General features: G+C 43.5%; 1 protein-coding gene across 6 annotated transcripts in view; it reads left to right on the top strand.

The window, feature by feature from the left end:
• Nucleotides 1-16,912, top strand: part of LOC135897663 (uncharacterized) — a 45,485-nt gene that overhangs the window by 10,743 nt on the left and 17,830 nt on the right. For 5 of the 6 annotated variants that reach the window (XR_010563110.2, XR_010563109.2, XR_010563108.2 and 2 more), the window contains exons 3-9: nt 5,029-5,091; nt 5,515-5,568; nt 6,070-6,132; nt 9,702-9,792; nt 11,058-11,204; nt 12,024-12,197; nt 15,224-15,382. Coding sequence is in view for 3 of the 6 variants with exons in the window: in XM_065426356.2 (XP_065282428.2) it covers nt 5,029-5,091; nt 5,515-5,568; nt 6,070-6,132; nt 9,702-9,792; nt 11,058-11,204; nt 12,024-12,197; nt 15,224-15,382 (751 nt within the window). In the remaining 3 variants the exon portion in view is untranslated. The remainder of the gene's footprint in view (nt 1-5,028; nt 5,092-5,514; nt 5,569-6,069; nt 6,133-9,701; nt 9,793-11,057; nt 11,205-12,023; nt 12,198-15,223; nt 15,383-16,912) is intronic. The other variant, XM_070541049.1, reaches the window with a different exon arrangement.

Genomic DNA, 16,912 nt, shown 5'->3' with positions numbered 1-16,912 from the left:
TAGGGACATCTCTTTGTTGTTTTAAGCCAGGACTGGAGTATTGTGGACTAAGACGCACTGAGGCAAGCACCAAGGCAATGCCTTTAAAAGGTGCCAGCCACATGAGCCCAGAAGCTGGTCCTGGCTATAGTCCTGGCCTCCTCCGCTCCACCATGGTCGGCTGCGAGTGCTAGTGGCAGTGGCTGCTCCAAAATTGAATCACATTCCCCTGCCTCCGACATAGCGGCGCCTGTTGTGATCCCGGAGGCAGGACCTGCGGTCTCTCTTCAAGCCATTGGTCGAGCGTGCCGGTAGCGAGCGCCATCTCTTTGTGAATACTCTGAACCACTGGAACCTCTGCTATGCGGTGCGTGTGGGGAGGAGGCGGAAACAGCCGAACATCTGATGCTTTTCTATAAAGGCTTTCGTCCTGCAGTTCAAAGCAATGGGGCTGATTTTTTTTTTTTTTCCAAATTATTGTGGTTTAGTGACAGTGAAGGCAAAATAGGCTTTAAGCGGGTAGGAACAACCAAACGGAGGTTGTCTGATTGGTGGCTGAAATTAAGGCAAGAGTGAAATTTCACTCTCCACTCTAGTAAGCGACTAACTTTTTAATGATATTGTGCTAATGAAGCATTACGTTGTTACAACGACCCTGTGCTCAGTAAGCAACAATCAACTATTTCTTATATTGTATGCATAGTAGTTAGAACATGAATGACATTACTTGCAATGGCCTTGTACAATGTAATCAACAACTATCTATTTCGTAATGGCGTGCTAATTAAACAAACATTAGTCGGACACACTTTGCATTCGAGCACGAATATCAAAATTGGTGTTACATTAGATTTATACTAATTAAAGTAAATGCCTGGAACACTGACTGCCACTTCAGCAATTGCAACAGATGCCCTGTAGTAATTACCTAAAATGCAATTAGAAAATTCTGGATAGGTCATTAATTGGTGATTAGCATACTTACAGATGTTCACAGTTATTTCTTGTGATACCCGATACCAAAAAGTGTTTATAATGTTGCTGAGAAGGGGTTGGCTTTAATTAATAAACATAAATGAAATTGTCAGATGGCAGGATTCAAACAGAGGACCCCTAGCGCAGCAGCCCGTTTTTACTTGGTCAGCTTACATTTACTTCAATTCATACTGCCACTACAGATACAAGTTTTACACTTCGTGTAATATTCTAACATGTTGCTTTCACATTCATTGATTTTCCCTTATGGCAAAACTGTAATATTTATGTATTTTGCTTAATTACATAATTTGTTATATGGTTAGAACTAAGCAGCTGACAGAGGCTGCAGAAGACATCTTCCAGAGACACTTCTGTGGCATGTCTTTCTGTAGAATGTTTTTCGCCCAGATAGATAGTCATGCCCTTGTTCTTGCAGGGCTTGCCTGGCTGCAAAACCAAAGCGAAAGCGGAAGCTCATCAAAGTTTGCTTTGTGCAAGAGCTGACAATTTCTTTAAATTCCATTAGTAATATTAATTTTTTCTGCTGACTTGCAAATTTTTTCTGTGGTTTCTTGCTGTCATATAAACCCCCACTTCAAGCAGTAAATTTCAGTTGGCAGTAAGTGCTTGTCCTCATCGTTTCTTTTTCTCCTTCCTTCTTGTTTTGCAGCACATCACTTGTAAGTTAACTGGAATTTAAGTCTGCATAAACTTTTTTTTTTCGTATGCAATGCACATGATTTCAATGCGCTGGACTGTTTGTGTTAAATTTAATAGATGCTGCAGAAAGTAATGACTTTTGAGCTGCTTGTGTACAAAAGCTCCTATAATGAATATTTAAGTTTTTATAATTATCATGCGCTGAGTTTTAGCAGTGCAAATATGAACAATCACAACAAGGAAAGTAGTCATTAGAGAGTTTTAGAATAGGGGCCCCAAACGTTTTGGGGCCCCAAAGAAATAGCGTCGAAGCCACTGTGCATGCGCAAGATGCAAACTGCCTTTGGGTTTTGCGTTGGGAACGCTATTTCACCGATTTAGCGGGAGCCCAAATAGCGGCCCCAAAAGTTTTGCGTCGGCAAACGTGGCGGCACCCATCGAAGCGATGGCTCTAACCTAGCACCAAACTGGGTTCGATTCGCGGTAACGCGTGAAGTTCGCAAGCTAGGAGAAGTGACTGCAGTTATCGCTTTCTCTCAACTAGCGTGTGTTATGAAGATTGACTCATTAGACGCCGCTGATTTTGAATTCGATTGTGGATTTTATGGCTCGTAGGCTTAACACGGCTAAGCTTGGCTGGTGAAGGCTAGTAAAGTTAGTCTGCTCAAAACTAAGCGCAACTAATTGTTTGCTGCTTCCAGAATAACCTCTAAATTGTAATTAAATGCGAATACACGCAAGCGAAAATTATTATTCCTATCATAAAATGGTATATTTTATTTAATTATTTCTAATAGCTCTTCTTTGACGCCGTATTGGCGCTGTCCAGCGCAAGACGCTATCCGCAAACGTAAACCCCTATTCTAAAACTCTTCCCTCCTACGTGCCCCAACGCTAACACCCGCAAAGCTCTTCGGGGCCCCAAACTATTGGGGCCCCTATTCTAAAACTCTCTATTCATGTTTGCAATGTTAAAACTCGACAGCATAATTGATAGTGTGAACCAACTAGCCTCGTTCATGGCTCTGCTAAGGTTTATTTGAATTTTACGGTGCCGCTGGACAGAAGATTGCAACTTTCTGAGCCATTATCAAGGGCAATGTATGCAATCATTTTAATACCTGCCTGCCCGAAGCAAGGGAGGTCTACTATCTTGCTTGGCTTATATTCCTGCTTCAATTTTTCTGTATGAATTTTGCCCCGCTGTCTCTTGATGACAGGCTGCTGCACAAGGTATTTTTATGTGTTCATGTGGAATTGTATGGCAACCACATATACTTATATTTGTGTTTCCTACGGAGCAGAATGTTTTGTGATAAAAGGTTGAGACATATTGATTATGTGTTCATTATTTGTACAGCAGCTTAATTGACGTTCCCAAAATAAGTTCATACATGTAATACACATTTTTCCTCCACCTTTCTAATCAGAAGTTTAATCTACCAGTGGCAAGAATAATTTTAGAACTATATTAGAGCTATTGAATATTTGTGAAATTTATTTTTATTTACTGAGATCATTAAAAAGCAGAAGCTTAAACAAGTGCTGTCACAAATAAATGATTATTATTCAAACCAGTTCTAAGTTCAAACTTAGCTCATAAATGAGAAAAATTAGCAGAATGCGAAAGACAATATGAATTTGTCACCATGTTTAGGCTGCCAGTGTAGATTAAATCCACTTATGTTACACGTCGACATTGCCTCGCCCTGCTTAATTTGCAGGAGTAGCGAGTATTTGCCACTACACTGCAGCTGATCACAATAGTGACATTGTTGGGTGGGTTCGTAAGTCCACTTGTTTGCAGGACAAGAGCCATGACAGTCATGTGGTCTCTGCTGACAGTCTGTACTGCGCATTACACAACATGGCCTGCATCGTACACCGCTTCACCCCCGATGCGTACACCGCATTGTTTTGCAAGCTTTATCTACATGCTTGTAAATGCTGGAGAATGGCGTGCTTGCTGAAATACTGAAAAAAACATCCAAAGAATTTGCATTTCACTTTCTTGCCAGCAATGGGGCTGGCGGCATCGGTGCACTCATCAGCCATCCATGGAAATTTCTTGGTTGCTCAATCGTATCGGAACTAATGCAAGGTCAAAATTCCAATCAGAAGCATTCGTTGTAGGTGTTCACTGTCACTTGCGAGGCTGTTCGATCGACAAAGTTCTCACTTGGAGGCGGAAGCAGATGCTCCACATGCATATCAGAGCAGTGACAGATGTAGCATGAGTGAAAGCAGAAGTGTGGTCTTAAGAGTAGCTCCCGCATGTTGCTTGTCCAAGCCACTGGCTGAATGGAGTTTGTATCCAGTGCTTTAATAGCATGGGTGCATGCCATTAACTGTGCAACTTGGAGTGAGCTTTCCAAGTTGTGAAAGATACAAGCTTACTTCACGTCATGAAGCAGATAATGTTACAGGTATTCCTTAATCGACAACTTTCATTAGGATTTTGTTACCATTTCTGATAGCTATGCAACATCTGAGAACGCACATCCCTGTGATGTCAGCTGAAGTATTTGAAAGCATGTGTGAAATATCTGGGTTAGTGTCAAGCACAGTATTGAAATCGTATCAATAATTTTTTACTTGCAAGTGGTGAGAGCAGGACATTAGTTGGTGAAATTTATGTACCCTTTGCGTAAAAGCCGGAACGGCCGTTCCAGAGGTTACTCATAGTCTGTCAAAAATCTAACGCAGAAATATTGGTGGCTGTTCACCAGATATCTTTTGAACTTACATCATAGGCATCCTAGTATAACAGGACTTGGGAGGACATTTAAACCTTTGAAGACATATAGAGAAGTGCTATATAAATATAAGTGACACAATGAAGCTAATACAAGTGTAGCCCAAACAAGAGATTGGTTAAGATGGAGGTTTGAAGTGACTAACAGTAGTCCCCTTGTCGAAACGTTGGCCTCAGCGACATTCCTTGTTCTACCACTGTTAATCAATATAGAACTAGGTAGCATATATGAAACCTGTGAGAGACACGTTAACACAAAGGCAAAGAAGCAAATGGTGAAATGTTGGTCTTTGTGCTTGTATGTTTCTTGATGGTTTTATCTGTGCCATCATGCCATCAACTTGCCCAGCTCTCCACCTTTCTACAAAACTGAGATGGTGTCGCCACCTGCCAGCAAGAAAGCAAAGCTGATCTTGTGTGTTCAGGCTTTTATCAATAGGCAATGGTACAAGTGCCATCTGTGTAGAATTTCCAAATCGCTGCTAGTGCGCGCACTACGGAAAAGAGGTGAGCGTTAGCTGACATTGGAAGTTGGAGGGGGGGCCTTGAATGTTAGAACATCTGATTATCTATGATTTGCTAGGGCATAGTACTATCATATTTGTCTCTGCAACGTCATAAAGTCATCTGTCTTTATTATTTTTTGCTCCTTTCAGTTGTACGCACCACAAGCTCTCCTGTGCCCAACAGCGTACCATCAAACAGCACCAGCAACTCAGGTTGGCCCCACTGCTGAAAACAATTTTAGTGTTTAGTAGCGTGAAAAAAAAAATGTATTCAGCGAGCTGTCTAAACTCTGTACCTGATTGAAGGGATATGATGTAATTTGTGTCTTGAGACACAGGTTGCAAGTAATTTTGAGACAAGTGGACAGCATAAAGCCCCAACACTATGCGACTTTTTCTTGTGAGGCTGAGCAACTAAAAATTTAACAACACAATAAGCAGGGACGAGTACATCCTTTGACACCTCTCTAACATTCTCTCATGGTCCCTTCAGAAATCTGTAGAAGCTGTGCCTACCGTTTTTCTAAAGTGTAACAGCAATCTATGAGAATAAATATTTATTATAGGCAGTGGACCCTTCTATAACCTGAAATTTTAGGGAAATATTTGTGTGCTAGTAATTCTATTCCATTTCAGAATTTCCTTCAAAGCCTTCCAGTATGCTTCCTGCCCAGGGCTACACTGTACGAGGTATATAGTTTTGTATTTAAACCTAATAATGATTGAGTAGTGTCTAAAATTGGGCTAGTAGCTTCTGTGTGATCCAAATTCTAGCAGTGCAAGTTTGGATGATGACATAAACGAATAAGCAGACAAGGATGGTGCTTGTCCTTGTCTGCTCTTCGGCTGATATCCTTGTTAAAAGGTTGTGCTGTTTCAGTTTTATTAATGCTGATACTATTAATGTTAATGAATAAGACTGATGAGTCAACTTCTGAAGGCCACCTCGTTATAAATTAAAGAAAAAAATTCTTGAAGGTGCATATGATGAACAGATTTGTTGGTGACAAATGGGGTTTGCCATGGCCTGGTGGCCTTCCCGTACTTTTTATCGATCTAACTGCACTTAAGTCTGTGCTACCATAGTCCATGTGGAGCATTGTTCACCAGTGTCCACATTTTGCCACCGCACACCTTGGTATCATTTTTTTTTGCTAATTCACTATTCTTTCTTACGTGTTGCTCTCCCAGGCCACTTTCCAACTTCTCCTATTCCTGGTATGCCTACTCAAGCGTTCATGGTCAACAGCGATGGTGAGCTAGCAGTTATTACTAATGTGACTAGATTCCTTGGATGCCAAAGCGGGGCAGGAAGAGTGGCATCAGCAATAGAAACGAAATTCAGCCTTCATTCAAAGTTTTGTTTTTGTAAAGAAACACTTTTTTCCAAGTTCTTCAGTAAATTTGAGCTTCTGTTTCGACATTATTCCACATGCTTTCAACAACATATGTGCAACAATTAAGAGGGCATGAAGATTGCAGCGTTAGTCTGGTTTGGCTTATCTACGGCTCATTAGCCAACCTATCGAGAATTCCATTGTAAGTGGATCGTAAAAAAGCATGAGCCATAAGGAGGCATGCATTGTGGGACGAGTGGGATTTTCTAATGGTTCAGAAAACGAAAGCAAGCAGTTTACAAGTCCTCACGTGTTTGAGCAGAATCACACTTTTTGTCAGCAAAAGTGCCATTTTAACCAATCACGCAAGAGCAAGTGAATCGTTCACTTTCCGAGCCGTTATTAGATCACAGGTGCTGCTTCCTCACTTCTAGCCATGTTCTGTTCTGCCCCCCTGCCTCCAAGTTTTTGGGCTTTTTCTTGGTTAGCTGAACTGATCTGGTGAATGAAAGTACACCGAATTCACCAAATTTTACCATACCAGACCAGGTATAATGTGGTTCTTGAACATGTATCAGCACACGCGCTTTCAGTGAACGTGCTTCTATAGCTCACTAACAGAGAGATAGATGCAGATTTTAATGAATAGCTGGCGATGTTAGCCTGGCTGATCATCTGGCTGTCTATTCCAGGTGCTGGATAGTAATTGTAGTGTGCAGGGACTGCATAAACATACCAATGGCACCTGTACTCATAGACACACGCATACACTATAAAACTAGTCGCAAAGTTTTTTTTTTTTTTTTCAAGGCCTGTGGGTCTTGGGAAAAGTCATTAAGGCATAGCATCTAGTAAAGCCTTCTTCCTTAACTTGTTGATGCAAGTTGAGGGTATGTTGCAGTCCCATTTCATGGCGACTAATCTCCCTGTATCATGCGCTCATTATGCCTTGCACATTTTGTGTAACTTAACCCGCACGCTTTTCTTTTAAGTAGACTTGTATTTCAAGCTTGAATGAGTCCACTGGTGCATCTTTGCTGTCACATTGCATACAAACATACTTTTTGTAGTGCATCTATTCAAGATCGATCATGCTAGTAATTAAATGTTCATTTAAGGCACTGGATGTGTTCAATGAAATTGTAGCGCAATTTTAGAAACACCCAGTGGGAGGGCCTCAGCGAGAGCAATCTCATCAGACTTTACCACGCCTTCCTCATGAGTCACGTAAATTACGTAGCCTCAGCGCTAAAATGGACCAAGAGAGACGCAGCCAAGATAGAGACACTGATGCGCAAGAGCATCAAAAGGGTGCTAGGTCTTCCGATCAATACAAGCACGGAGCGGCTCGATCGGTTAGGGGTCCACAATTCACTATCAGAAATCATCGAAGCGCAGACCAAGGCACAGGTCGTGCGGCTGTCGACCACCAGGGCCGGCAGACACATCCTGGAAGAAGCAGGGATAAATGCAGCGGCAGAGTGCAACGCACGCAAGGTTGCGCTCAGCGCGGCGGTCAGGTGCACTTTCAAGGTAGAACCACTTCCGAGAAACGTCCACCCGCAATTCAACGAGGGGCGCCGAAAGGCGAGGGCCCGAGCACTGCTGAAATCGACCGCCAACTGCCCGGGACTGGCGGCATTTGTAGACGTGGCCCAGTACGGGCGCAGCGACCGGTACGCGGCCGTCTCGATACGCTGGGATGGCACGATAATTAACGCAGCATCGGTCATGGGGGTAACGTCCGAAGAGGCTGAACAGGTGGCAATAGCCATGGCAATGAGGGACCCCGAACGTCCTTACGTCTACACTGATTCACGATCGGCGGCCAGAGCATTCGCCTCGGGCTCGATATCGCGGGAAGTGGCGGCCGTCCTCGGCAGCGAGGGATCCGCGGATCATCACATCATCAAATGGTTTCCAGCCCACATGGGGGCCGACGTGCACCCCGAATTTCCCAATGCCAACGAACTGGCGCACGGACGCACGCGAGGACTCACGCATCCACGGCGATCGTGGCGAGCGAAGTGGCGGGGAGGGAGGGGAGCACCGAGACCCGTTGCTCACCTTCAACGAAATAACAACGCACTATCAGCTTTCGAGGAGAACCTTCCCGCTGCCCCACGCTAAACTCACTAGACCACAGTCATCGATATTCAGAATGCTTCAGACAGGGTCGTTCCCCTCGAGAGGCAGACTGAGCCGTTATTCACCAGAAGTAGAGCCGCAATGTCCGGATTGTGGCGCATCGTACTGCTCGCTAGCGCACATGCTCTGGCAATGCTCCGCGTTAAGCGGCACCGTGTTCACTAAAGAAGAAGACTGGGTGGACGCCCTGCGAAGCGACGACAACCAGACCCAGCTCCAGGCCATCCAGAGGGCTCACGAAAGGGCGGAGGCTCACGGGCTTCCCGTCCCAATGTGGGTGCGGCCCGCGACCCCTGCCGACCACTAAACCAAGAATGGGTGCGGAGGGGTTCCTCGGGACCTAATAAAGTTATTTCCTCCTCCTCCTCCCAGTGGGAGCAATCTTTATGAAGTTTCTATTTATGTAGTTACATTTTTCTGAGCTCTCTAGCCTTCTTCCTTGCAATGAGCAGGAAAGGTAATGGGCGTCTCTAACAAAACATGACAGACATTATCAAAATCAGTTTTATATTTTATTTTATTTAGAGAGTGTATGTTCTAGTTCAGATATATATTTCACAAAAAATATTAGAATATCTGTTCAAAACAAGCACTCTCGGTAGTTAGCTTTTTGCAAGAACAATAGAAGAATGAAACTGGCTTCCAGACGATGTCGTGAACAATATTAGTAATGAACTCTTCTTCGACATCGACATCAGTAATATCGACATAAATGGAATTATTCTCCAGAAGTGTCTCTATTATTTAGAAGGTATGTTTGTCATAATTTTTATATATTCTGTATAATTTCGCATAACTTGCACATGTTTGTTCTTTTTTTTTATTATCTATCTTGTACAACAGCCTATTGCTATTTGTGTTATGTTGTGATCCATGACCTCCGCTCCCGCTCCCATGCAATGCCTTGTGGTGATGTGAGTAAAGCGTAATTAAATAAGTAAATATGACCCTTTCCTCTCCAGGCAGGTTTGTGTTGAACAATAGACTATCACCATTTTCACCATAACTGCTGTTGGTGCCATGCACCAACATTAACTGTGCTGAACAACTCAATTCTACATCAGAGGTTAAGTACAGGGTGCATCCTATCGTTCTGTAAGGCAGGTTTGTTGTGAACAAACACAAACGCAGGCTGTTGTACTTGCGTGGGCTTGGTCAACGAAACCAGCTTCTCTGGGACATGTTTAGATGTAGTAAGTGAACCACTTTGATTAGTAACAAAGGCCGACAAACAGGAAACGCTGAGCAGGTTATGTGAGCAGGAACTGCTTAATTCCGCCTCCTCTCTGAGTGTGCTCAGGTGATTCATATGACGTGAATGTGTCTTATTTTCTGCAGGAAGTGTTGGAAGCACCTACACCACAACGGTTAAAGGCCCCACTTTCTTGCTGTGCAGTGGCGCAGGAAATCCGAGGCTCGTGAATCAGGAGTGAGTTAATGTCATTTGTTGTCATAAATTGCTGGTTGAGGGATGCTGTTAGGAATAGAGTATCTTGATGCAGCCAAGGATCTGTCGAATGTTACTTTGGTTTACTGCATTGCTTATAGGCAAAGTGACATGTGATACTTGAAATACAAAAAAAAAATAGGTCATACACCGCTGTGCAACTTTCAATTTATACTATTTACACATGCTCGTAGGTTACACAGGGTGTTCTAATGAAAGCCAAACTACTATTTAAAATGCGATGTACATCATGGACAACTGAAAAGTAGCCAAGTTTCCTGGCTAGGTCTGGGCAGCACAACATAATGCAGGCAACAGAAGCGAAACAATCTAGTTCCCTTGTCTCTCTCCTTTTGCGTGTGTTACATCACACTGCCCAGGCATAGCTGTGAATCATGGATAGACGAGACCAATGGCATAGTGTTTGCAATTGTTTTAAGCTAGTCCGAATCCTTTTCATGAGACACTTAGCTTAATTAGTTAGGATCAACTCATCATCATAGTTAGAATTGCTTACATCACGCAAATATTTGGTGCTCTAATACGAGTCCCCTTGTCAAAACGTTGGCTCTAGCAACACTCCTTGCTCAGCCGCTGTTCATCTATTTCCCTGTTCATCATCATGTTCAGCATGTTTATCTTAAGGTGTAATTTTTGAAACACTTGTAAAGTATGCTCAGTAACATCCACTTTAAAAACTTGCATTGTTGGTTTTCCAGGGAAACGTTTTACTGTTTGGTCGTTTCTTGTGCCATGTGGGTTCGAAGAAAGAGCAAATGGGATCTGTTATTGAGAGATGCAGTTAAACACGCTGTGCATACTTCGTGCCCTGAAATTCCTGCGAGCTGTTTTCCCGTGTTATCCCCTCAAAAGCTTTTTCCATGTAGTTTAGACGTAAAGCACATTCCATTACTGAAAAAGTGCAGCAACAGATGTGTTGAAGCTGTGCGATACCAAACGTGTTGTAAATGCGTTTGACAGGGTCGCCACTCAGATATTCCAACTGCCTACAAAGGCACGCACTGTTCTTCATCTCATGAATTTTGATTCCATGCATTTTCACATCAGATTTGGGCCTGGCAAGCAGTGGCTTATGCTTCAAGCCATTTCCAGTACGCACGTCAGGTCGCACCATGCAGCTTTCACTTATGCAGCCGTTGATGACGTGTGCTTATTCACTTAACGTTTATTGAACTCTGATTTGGATCTAGCTTTTCTGTGGACTAATTAGGGCATCTGTGACACAGGTCTGCAACCAACCAGGTTGTGGTTCTTCTCGGCCCGGGAGTGTCGCCAGCAGCCGTCGCACCAACGACAACTGTAATGTCCAACAATACTCCCATTGTGCACCATGTCGTGGGCGGCACACAGCTTGGGTCTTCAGAATTGCAGAGGTACATAGCACGTTGTTGATGATGAAGATAATGATGATGACGGTGACAAGGTTTTCTTATTGCAAACGTCTGAATGGGCTTTGGTGTTCTAGAGCTGTATCACACAAACTGATGATTACGATAAAATTTTCTTATTGGACACACATGTTCAGACACACACGTTTGCTGTTACATAGTATGGGCTGATGAAGATTTCGTTACTGTGCACATGTCTGGATAGGTTTCGGTGCTGCGTAGGCACATAGCAAATCGTACGGTGTCCTGCTTTTGTTGCACGTGAGGAATCCAATCGAGTTCTATGGTGCAGCAAAGTGCCTCAGGTCCAGCTGCTGTTCTAGTGTGTCAGACACCAAATCGTACCATGCATCTCCTACTTCATGGCGGCATGTACAGGGTGCAATTATTATGCAATTAAAAGAAGAAGAAAACACTTTTTGATTGGAAAAAGGGGGAGGTGCATTCATTAGGTGAGTAAATACAATAAGTCCACCATTGCTGCAAAGCTACAGGCTGTGTTTGACACTGTGAGCAGCACTGTTGTAGCAGAAGTGATTCGAAATCTCGAAGGGCTACATGTTCTTAACATGGTGACTCTACCTTCAAACATTGGCCGGGTAATGGGGTGCCTGCTCATGGGATGTATTGTTGTACAACAAGCACCATCACCTCATTGCTTAGTGCGGAAATACGTCATTCACTTTTTTGTGCAACATTTTGCACGAACGTGCAAAATGTGTGCAGTGCCTAGAGTGTCAAGCACCGCAATCCGGTGACAGCCACACATGTGAAATGAACAGAGGATCCCCGACTCTGCTGCAGGGTTGTACCAGCCTTGGAAGGCAGTGAGCAAGAAAGGGCAGCACCACAGATCCGTGTCACCAATGTCTGGAGCACAGCCTCAGACATGACCTTGTCTGCAAGCGAGGAAGAGGATGAGCGAGCAGTCGTGGGAGAAGGCAACACCGATGAGCAAATTTTGCCAACAACAGAAGGGTGAGCTGTCATTGTTATCACCAGCCTGTTTCATGTATGTGGTCGGCTCTCGTTAATTCAACCTTTGCGGGACGGTGAGATTCAATCAAATTACCCATGAGGTCGAATTAACCAGTGCTGGCAGAATGAATCAATTAAAATCTTTTTTGCACCTTTAAACAGTTGGTAATGTCTTCTTGCTTTTTGCTCTTGAAGCATGACTTAGTCAGCATGAGGCGAAGACCACCAACATATGTGAACCCTGCCTCAGGGTGACAGGACGTGAAGCAAGCCTGAATGAATCACTTCTCGGGCAAAAGAATCATAGGCCACTAAAAAATCTAAGTAAAATAGCTTCACACGTAAAGGAGCAGCAGCACTATCGGCTCGATTTCTTGCGATTTCGAGCTTTCAGTAATCCCTGTGCACATGAGGAGGTGCTGGTGGGGACCGAATTAACCAAAGCGGCATGCTTTCCTGTTTGGACTAAATCAGTATTCCTTCTATAGCAACGTATGATTTCTTGCCAGGACTTCAGTGCATTCGAATCAAGGGAAAAGTAAAATTAAAGTCGAGTCAACGAGAGGTGACTGTATTAGGACAGAGGTGCCTCCCAGTTATTGCCAATCAGTCCTATCGTTCCTCAGCCAACTAAAAAATTTCCTGTCTCATCGTACAGCCCATTGATGATGTCTCAGCCATCGTCAACAACATCTTTTTTTCTTAGCGTCGTGTGTGTTACTCTGGTAGACCAATGGTCATCTGCTTAACACAATGCACGACCCATCCTATTCCATTCCTTGTGCCTAGCTTCAAATGGAATGCTCTCCTCCATCCACATTGCTTTTTAATCCATACAGCTGGCTTTCTCTCTCCTAACATCATGCCAATCAATTTCTGTTCTATCACACTCTGCAAGGTTTCTAGCTTCATGTCAAGTTTGTTGTGAAGTGAGCTCAGGCGTGTATCGAGGGGGTATATCCCGATGACCTTAACCCTCTCCAGCTTCCCTTGGTCCCATTACAACTCAGCCATATTCCTTATGCCTGCCTTCTCTCCTTAAAACCGAAAATACCTTGGCGATTTTAACTCTTCTTGCTGACCTTGACTCTTTGCTCGGATGGCATCTGCAGGAAGCACTGTGCAACGCAATGCTATGCTAACATTTAAGCATACCTTTAATGAATTTATGAACATAACCAAAGGCTTAAATTCAAGAAAAAACTAACCAGCTCGTGAGTACCAATTGGGTGTATGCAGTCATAGCTGATGAAGTCGCCTAACCTTACTCCAGTTACAAATTTTTTGCTTCGTGTTTGTGGTTTTCGATTTCTTTGAATGTCCATGAGTTTTTGATGTGAAAGTGTCAAGTTGTCCGTTGAGTGAAAAAGGCATATGTTGTCTGGAACAGCGAAACGGCACCTAAATTCCCATTTTCTGTGATGCCACGTCACCACCACGCCTCAACAGAGCAGAGTGCGCGTAATGGGACACCTGCTGCAGCGATAGCGCACCAGGTGTTGCATGAGTGGAGAGGGCTCTAGGAAGCCGGCACGCGGTCCGTGTCTCTCTCCCTCACCCCCACTGGGCTTAGCCGCTGCACGAGCCTGCCGTCCTCGCTGCAGCTTCCTCGGTCTCTCGTGGCGGAGGATGTCGGTGGCATTGCAGCATTGGCACCGCAGGCTGCTGTTGCTTGCTGGCTTGGACAGCACACATCGCTATGGTACATTACTTGCAGTACGAAACTCGAAGAACGGTTCAGTCACGGTTCATTCACAACTCATAAGAAGTACTTAGATGTCCTCGGATATCTTTTGTACATGACTGAACTGCGAATGATGATAGGAGAGTCAAGTGCTGATGCAATATGCTGCACTTTTTGTCAATCGCTGATGCAGTATACCAAAGTCTTTGCCGAAACGTTAGCTGTGTGTCATGTTGGTGTGTATGCAATGGCATGATGGCGCATTAATGATGTAATCAGCATGAATGAGTGCATGAAGGTGTGCCTGATAGTTGTCAGCCATAGCCTTATGGTACCAGCACTGTCACGATCGTCTAATCAAATCACATGCTGCTGCATGCCACCTTATCAGCCCAGAAGTTCATTTGAAACAATAAATTAAGTTTTCTTTGTTTTTATGCCTCACTAAAACATACATTTTTGTAGTTTGTTATATCCCGTTTTTGTGCTAAGTTCGCTAACAAGAGGAAAGGCACAATGGGTTGAGTAGCAGATTGGAAAGTTCTTATTCCTTGTCCATGCCAATAACTGATTGCCCTAGCTGCCCAGTGGCAATTGAGTTTGGTCTTGTACTTGCTCTTGACTGCTAAATACAAATTGAGTTCATATTTGCTTTTGACTGCTAGTGATTTTAATGGCAAGTAAGGACATCCTGTATCTATTCACCATAACGATAGAAAACCAGTAAGGCTGCATCAAGGTTTTCTTTTTCAATTTACAATGTAACAAGACTCAAAATGAGGGTAATCTTGATGAAATCTGTGCTATAGGCATTAAAGAGAATCATTCCCTCATCATTACTAGTGTGTCAACTGTGAAAAGAAGGCAAACACTTCTGCATAAGCAGCTGCACAAACCTGCTGAATTATGCACTACTTATTAACCACTCAACATTGTTAACTAATTGACTGCATGGCTATGTTATTGCAGGCCGGGAATGTTGGTATGGTTTGTGGCAGCACTTGTAAGCTGTTTACACATGAAAAGTAAAAGTAAACACTAATCTTTCCCTTACCTGTGCATCCACTGTTTATACATTTGTCTGTATACATACATTCAATAGTAATTGCCGATGCTTACATTCGAGAATGAACACTCACGTTGCCTGTGCAGTATGATTAGACAAGTCTCTTTCTTAATAAAATTGGTGACAATGTAACAAGAAGATTTGGATACAGTGCACATATGTCGCACCAAGCAATAACTTGATAGCACCAATAATTAGGTGAAAACGGTCACCTTTGAAAAGTTGAACAACGTGCTGATGGCATCGTTTATGGTCTTCACACAACTGACTGTGCAGGAATGCAGAGTGCCTGCTAGACCCACTTGACACTGACCTGGAGATGGCAGTGAGCGAAGATGACAATATGGAAGATGCAATCTCAAAGGGTACTGCACGAACTCGTCAACTAGAATGTGCCACAATGCCTTGGAACTCATCAGAACAGAGGTGCAGCAGGTGATTTTCATTAATTACTTGCTGTCATCGATACAAGGTAGCGCAGTTACTAGCAACAGACCTCTCCTAGGCTACGTCACATTGCGCTGGGGACGTCGCCAACGCTCGTGCAGTGACCCTGGTTGGCAAAACACAATCCACCGCCGGCTTCCTGCATGATGCGGGCACACAGTGCTTGGCATAGGTGGGCGCCATGTGGACGCGCCTTTTAACGCGATAGCGTTAAGGGCCCCGCGTTGCATAAAATCTGGCGCCGGAGTCCACCGGCCCAGAAAAATCATTGAATACTACGCATCCTGAACCATGCAGGCCCTCCATGTGGCGCATAGGAATTACTGAACTAAGTGAATTTCTCAAAGTGAAATGTGTCAGAAAATTCGTAAAGTACGACTTGCACACAACCTACAGACGTGATAGCAGTAGATTGTAATTTGAATATGCGAGAAAAGATTCTTTTACGCGAAAACTGAAACACAAACCCCTTTTTTAGCTGCCGTTTCAGGTATGTCTTAGTACGATCAGTGCGGCCTGTTTGGTTCCTTCAACACCATCAATAAAAAGGAAAGAAGAAGACCAAAAAGAACGTCTTCATTCGTAGCGTTTGCTGTGAGCATTTCCAGCAAAACATTACAGCTATACAGGGTGTTTCAAGGAAGTCATTAAGTAATTTTAAATAATAGGCTTTCAGAGGTATAATTGTTCTTGTGCGAAGTAATTAGGGGCCGTGGCAGGCACTATCAAATGGGTTGAAAGTGCTGTTTAGGGTAATAATTAACAAGAATTTGTTAATTAACTTCCTAATTATTCTAGTTAGGTGTTTGATTGTAATGAGGATATTTTAGTGGATCACGAGTCCATCCGCTATCGATTGTTATCTTTGTGAAATTGAAATTGCGCAGAGCTACAGCGCTCAGAACCTCGGCTCTCCAGACGCACGCAATGGGCTCCGTGCGGCAGCCGAGCGGTGCAATGCCACGCCCGCGTGCTGATATCACTCGGAGTGGTGCATGTCATACACATCCCGCTCTTTTTCTACAGCCTGTATGGCCATGTAAGATTAAGTTATAGCAATGTCCATGTATTTATGTGGCGCGAGTGATCATCTTGAAATATACTTTTGATAGTGTATTAGGTGAGCCTGCAATAAAATTAAATTACTTTTTAATGATGGCACACATAAATACCTGGAAAGAATGTTTATTTTATATCTAAACAGATACCCAGCGCTCTCATAACTGCTTCTTCTTTTAAAGGGGCCCTGCAAAGCTTTCTGAATGTGGTAAATAAATTTGCTGACTTGCTCAAAGGCAGTGCTACAACTGTCTGAAGCTGCAACAGGGATCTCTGATTATAGGTGTGCAAATATTCAAAACTTTCAAATAATGAATCAAACAGTGTCCTATTCAATTCTGTCTTCAAATCGAATAGTCACTGTTCGTAAATGTGAATATTTTAGACCGCAGCTCTTTGGCGCTCGTTCCCGCGTTTCGCGTCACTGTCGGCCTTGCCGTAACCAAGGTCATCATCCGC

Source organism: Dermacentor albipictus, chromosome 6 (assembly GCF_038994185.2).
Source record: "Dermacentor albipictus isolate Rhodes 1998 colony chromosome 6, USDA_Dalb.pri_finalv2, whole genome shotgun sequence".
Classification (NCBI taxonomy): domain Eukaryota; kingdom Metazoa; phylum Arthropoda; class Arachnida; order Ixodida; family Ixodidae; genus Dermacentor; species Dermacentor albipictus.
The sequence above is the reverse complement of the archived record's forward strand: the minus strand, read 5'-3'. Positions and strand labels throughout refer to the sequence as shown.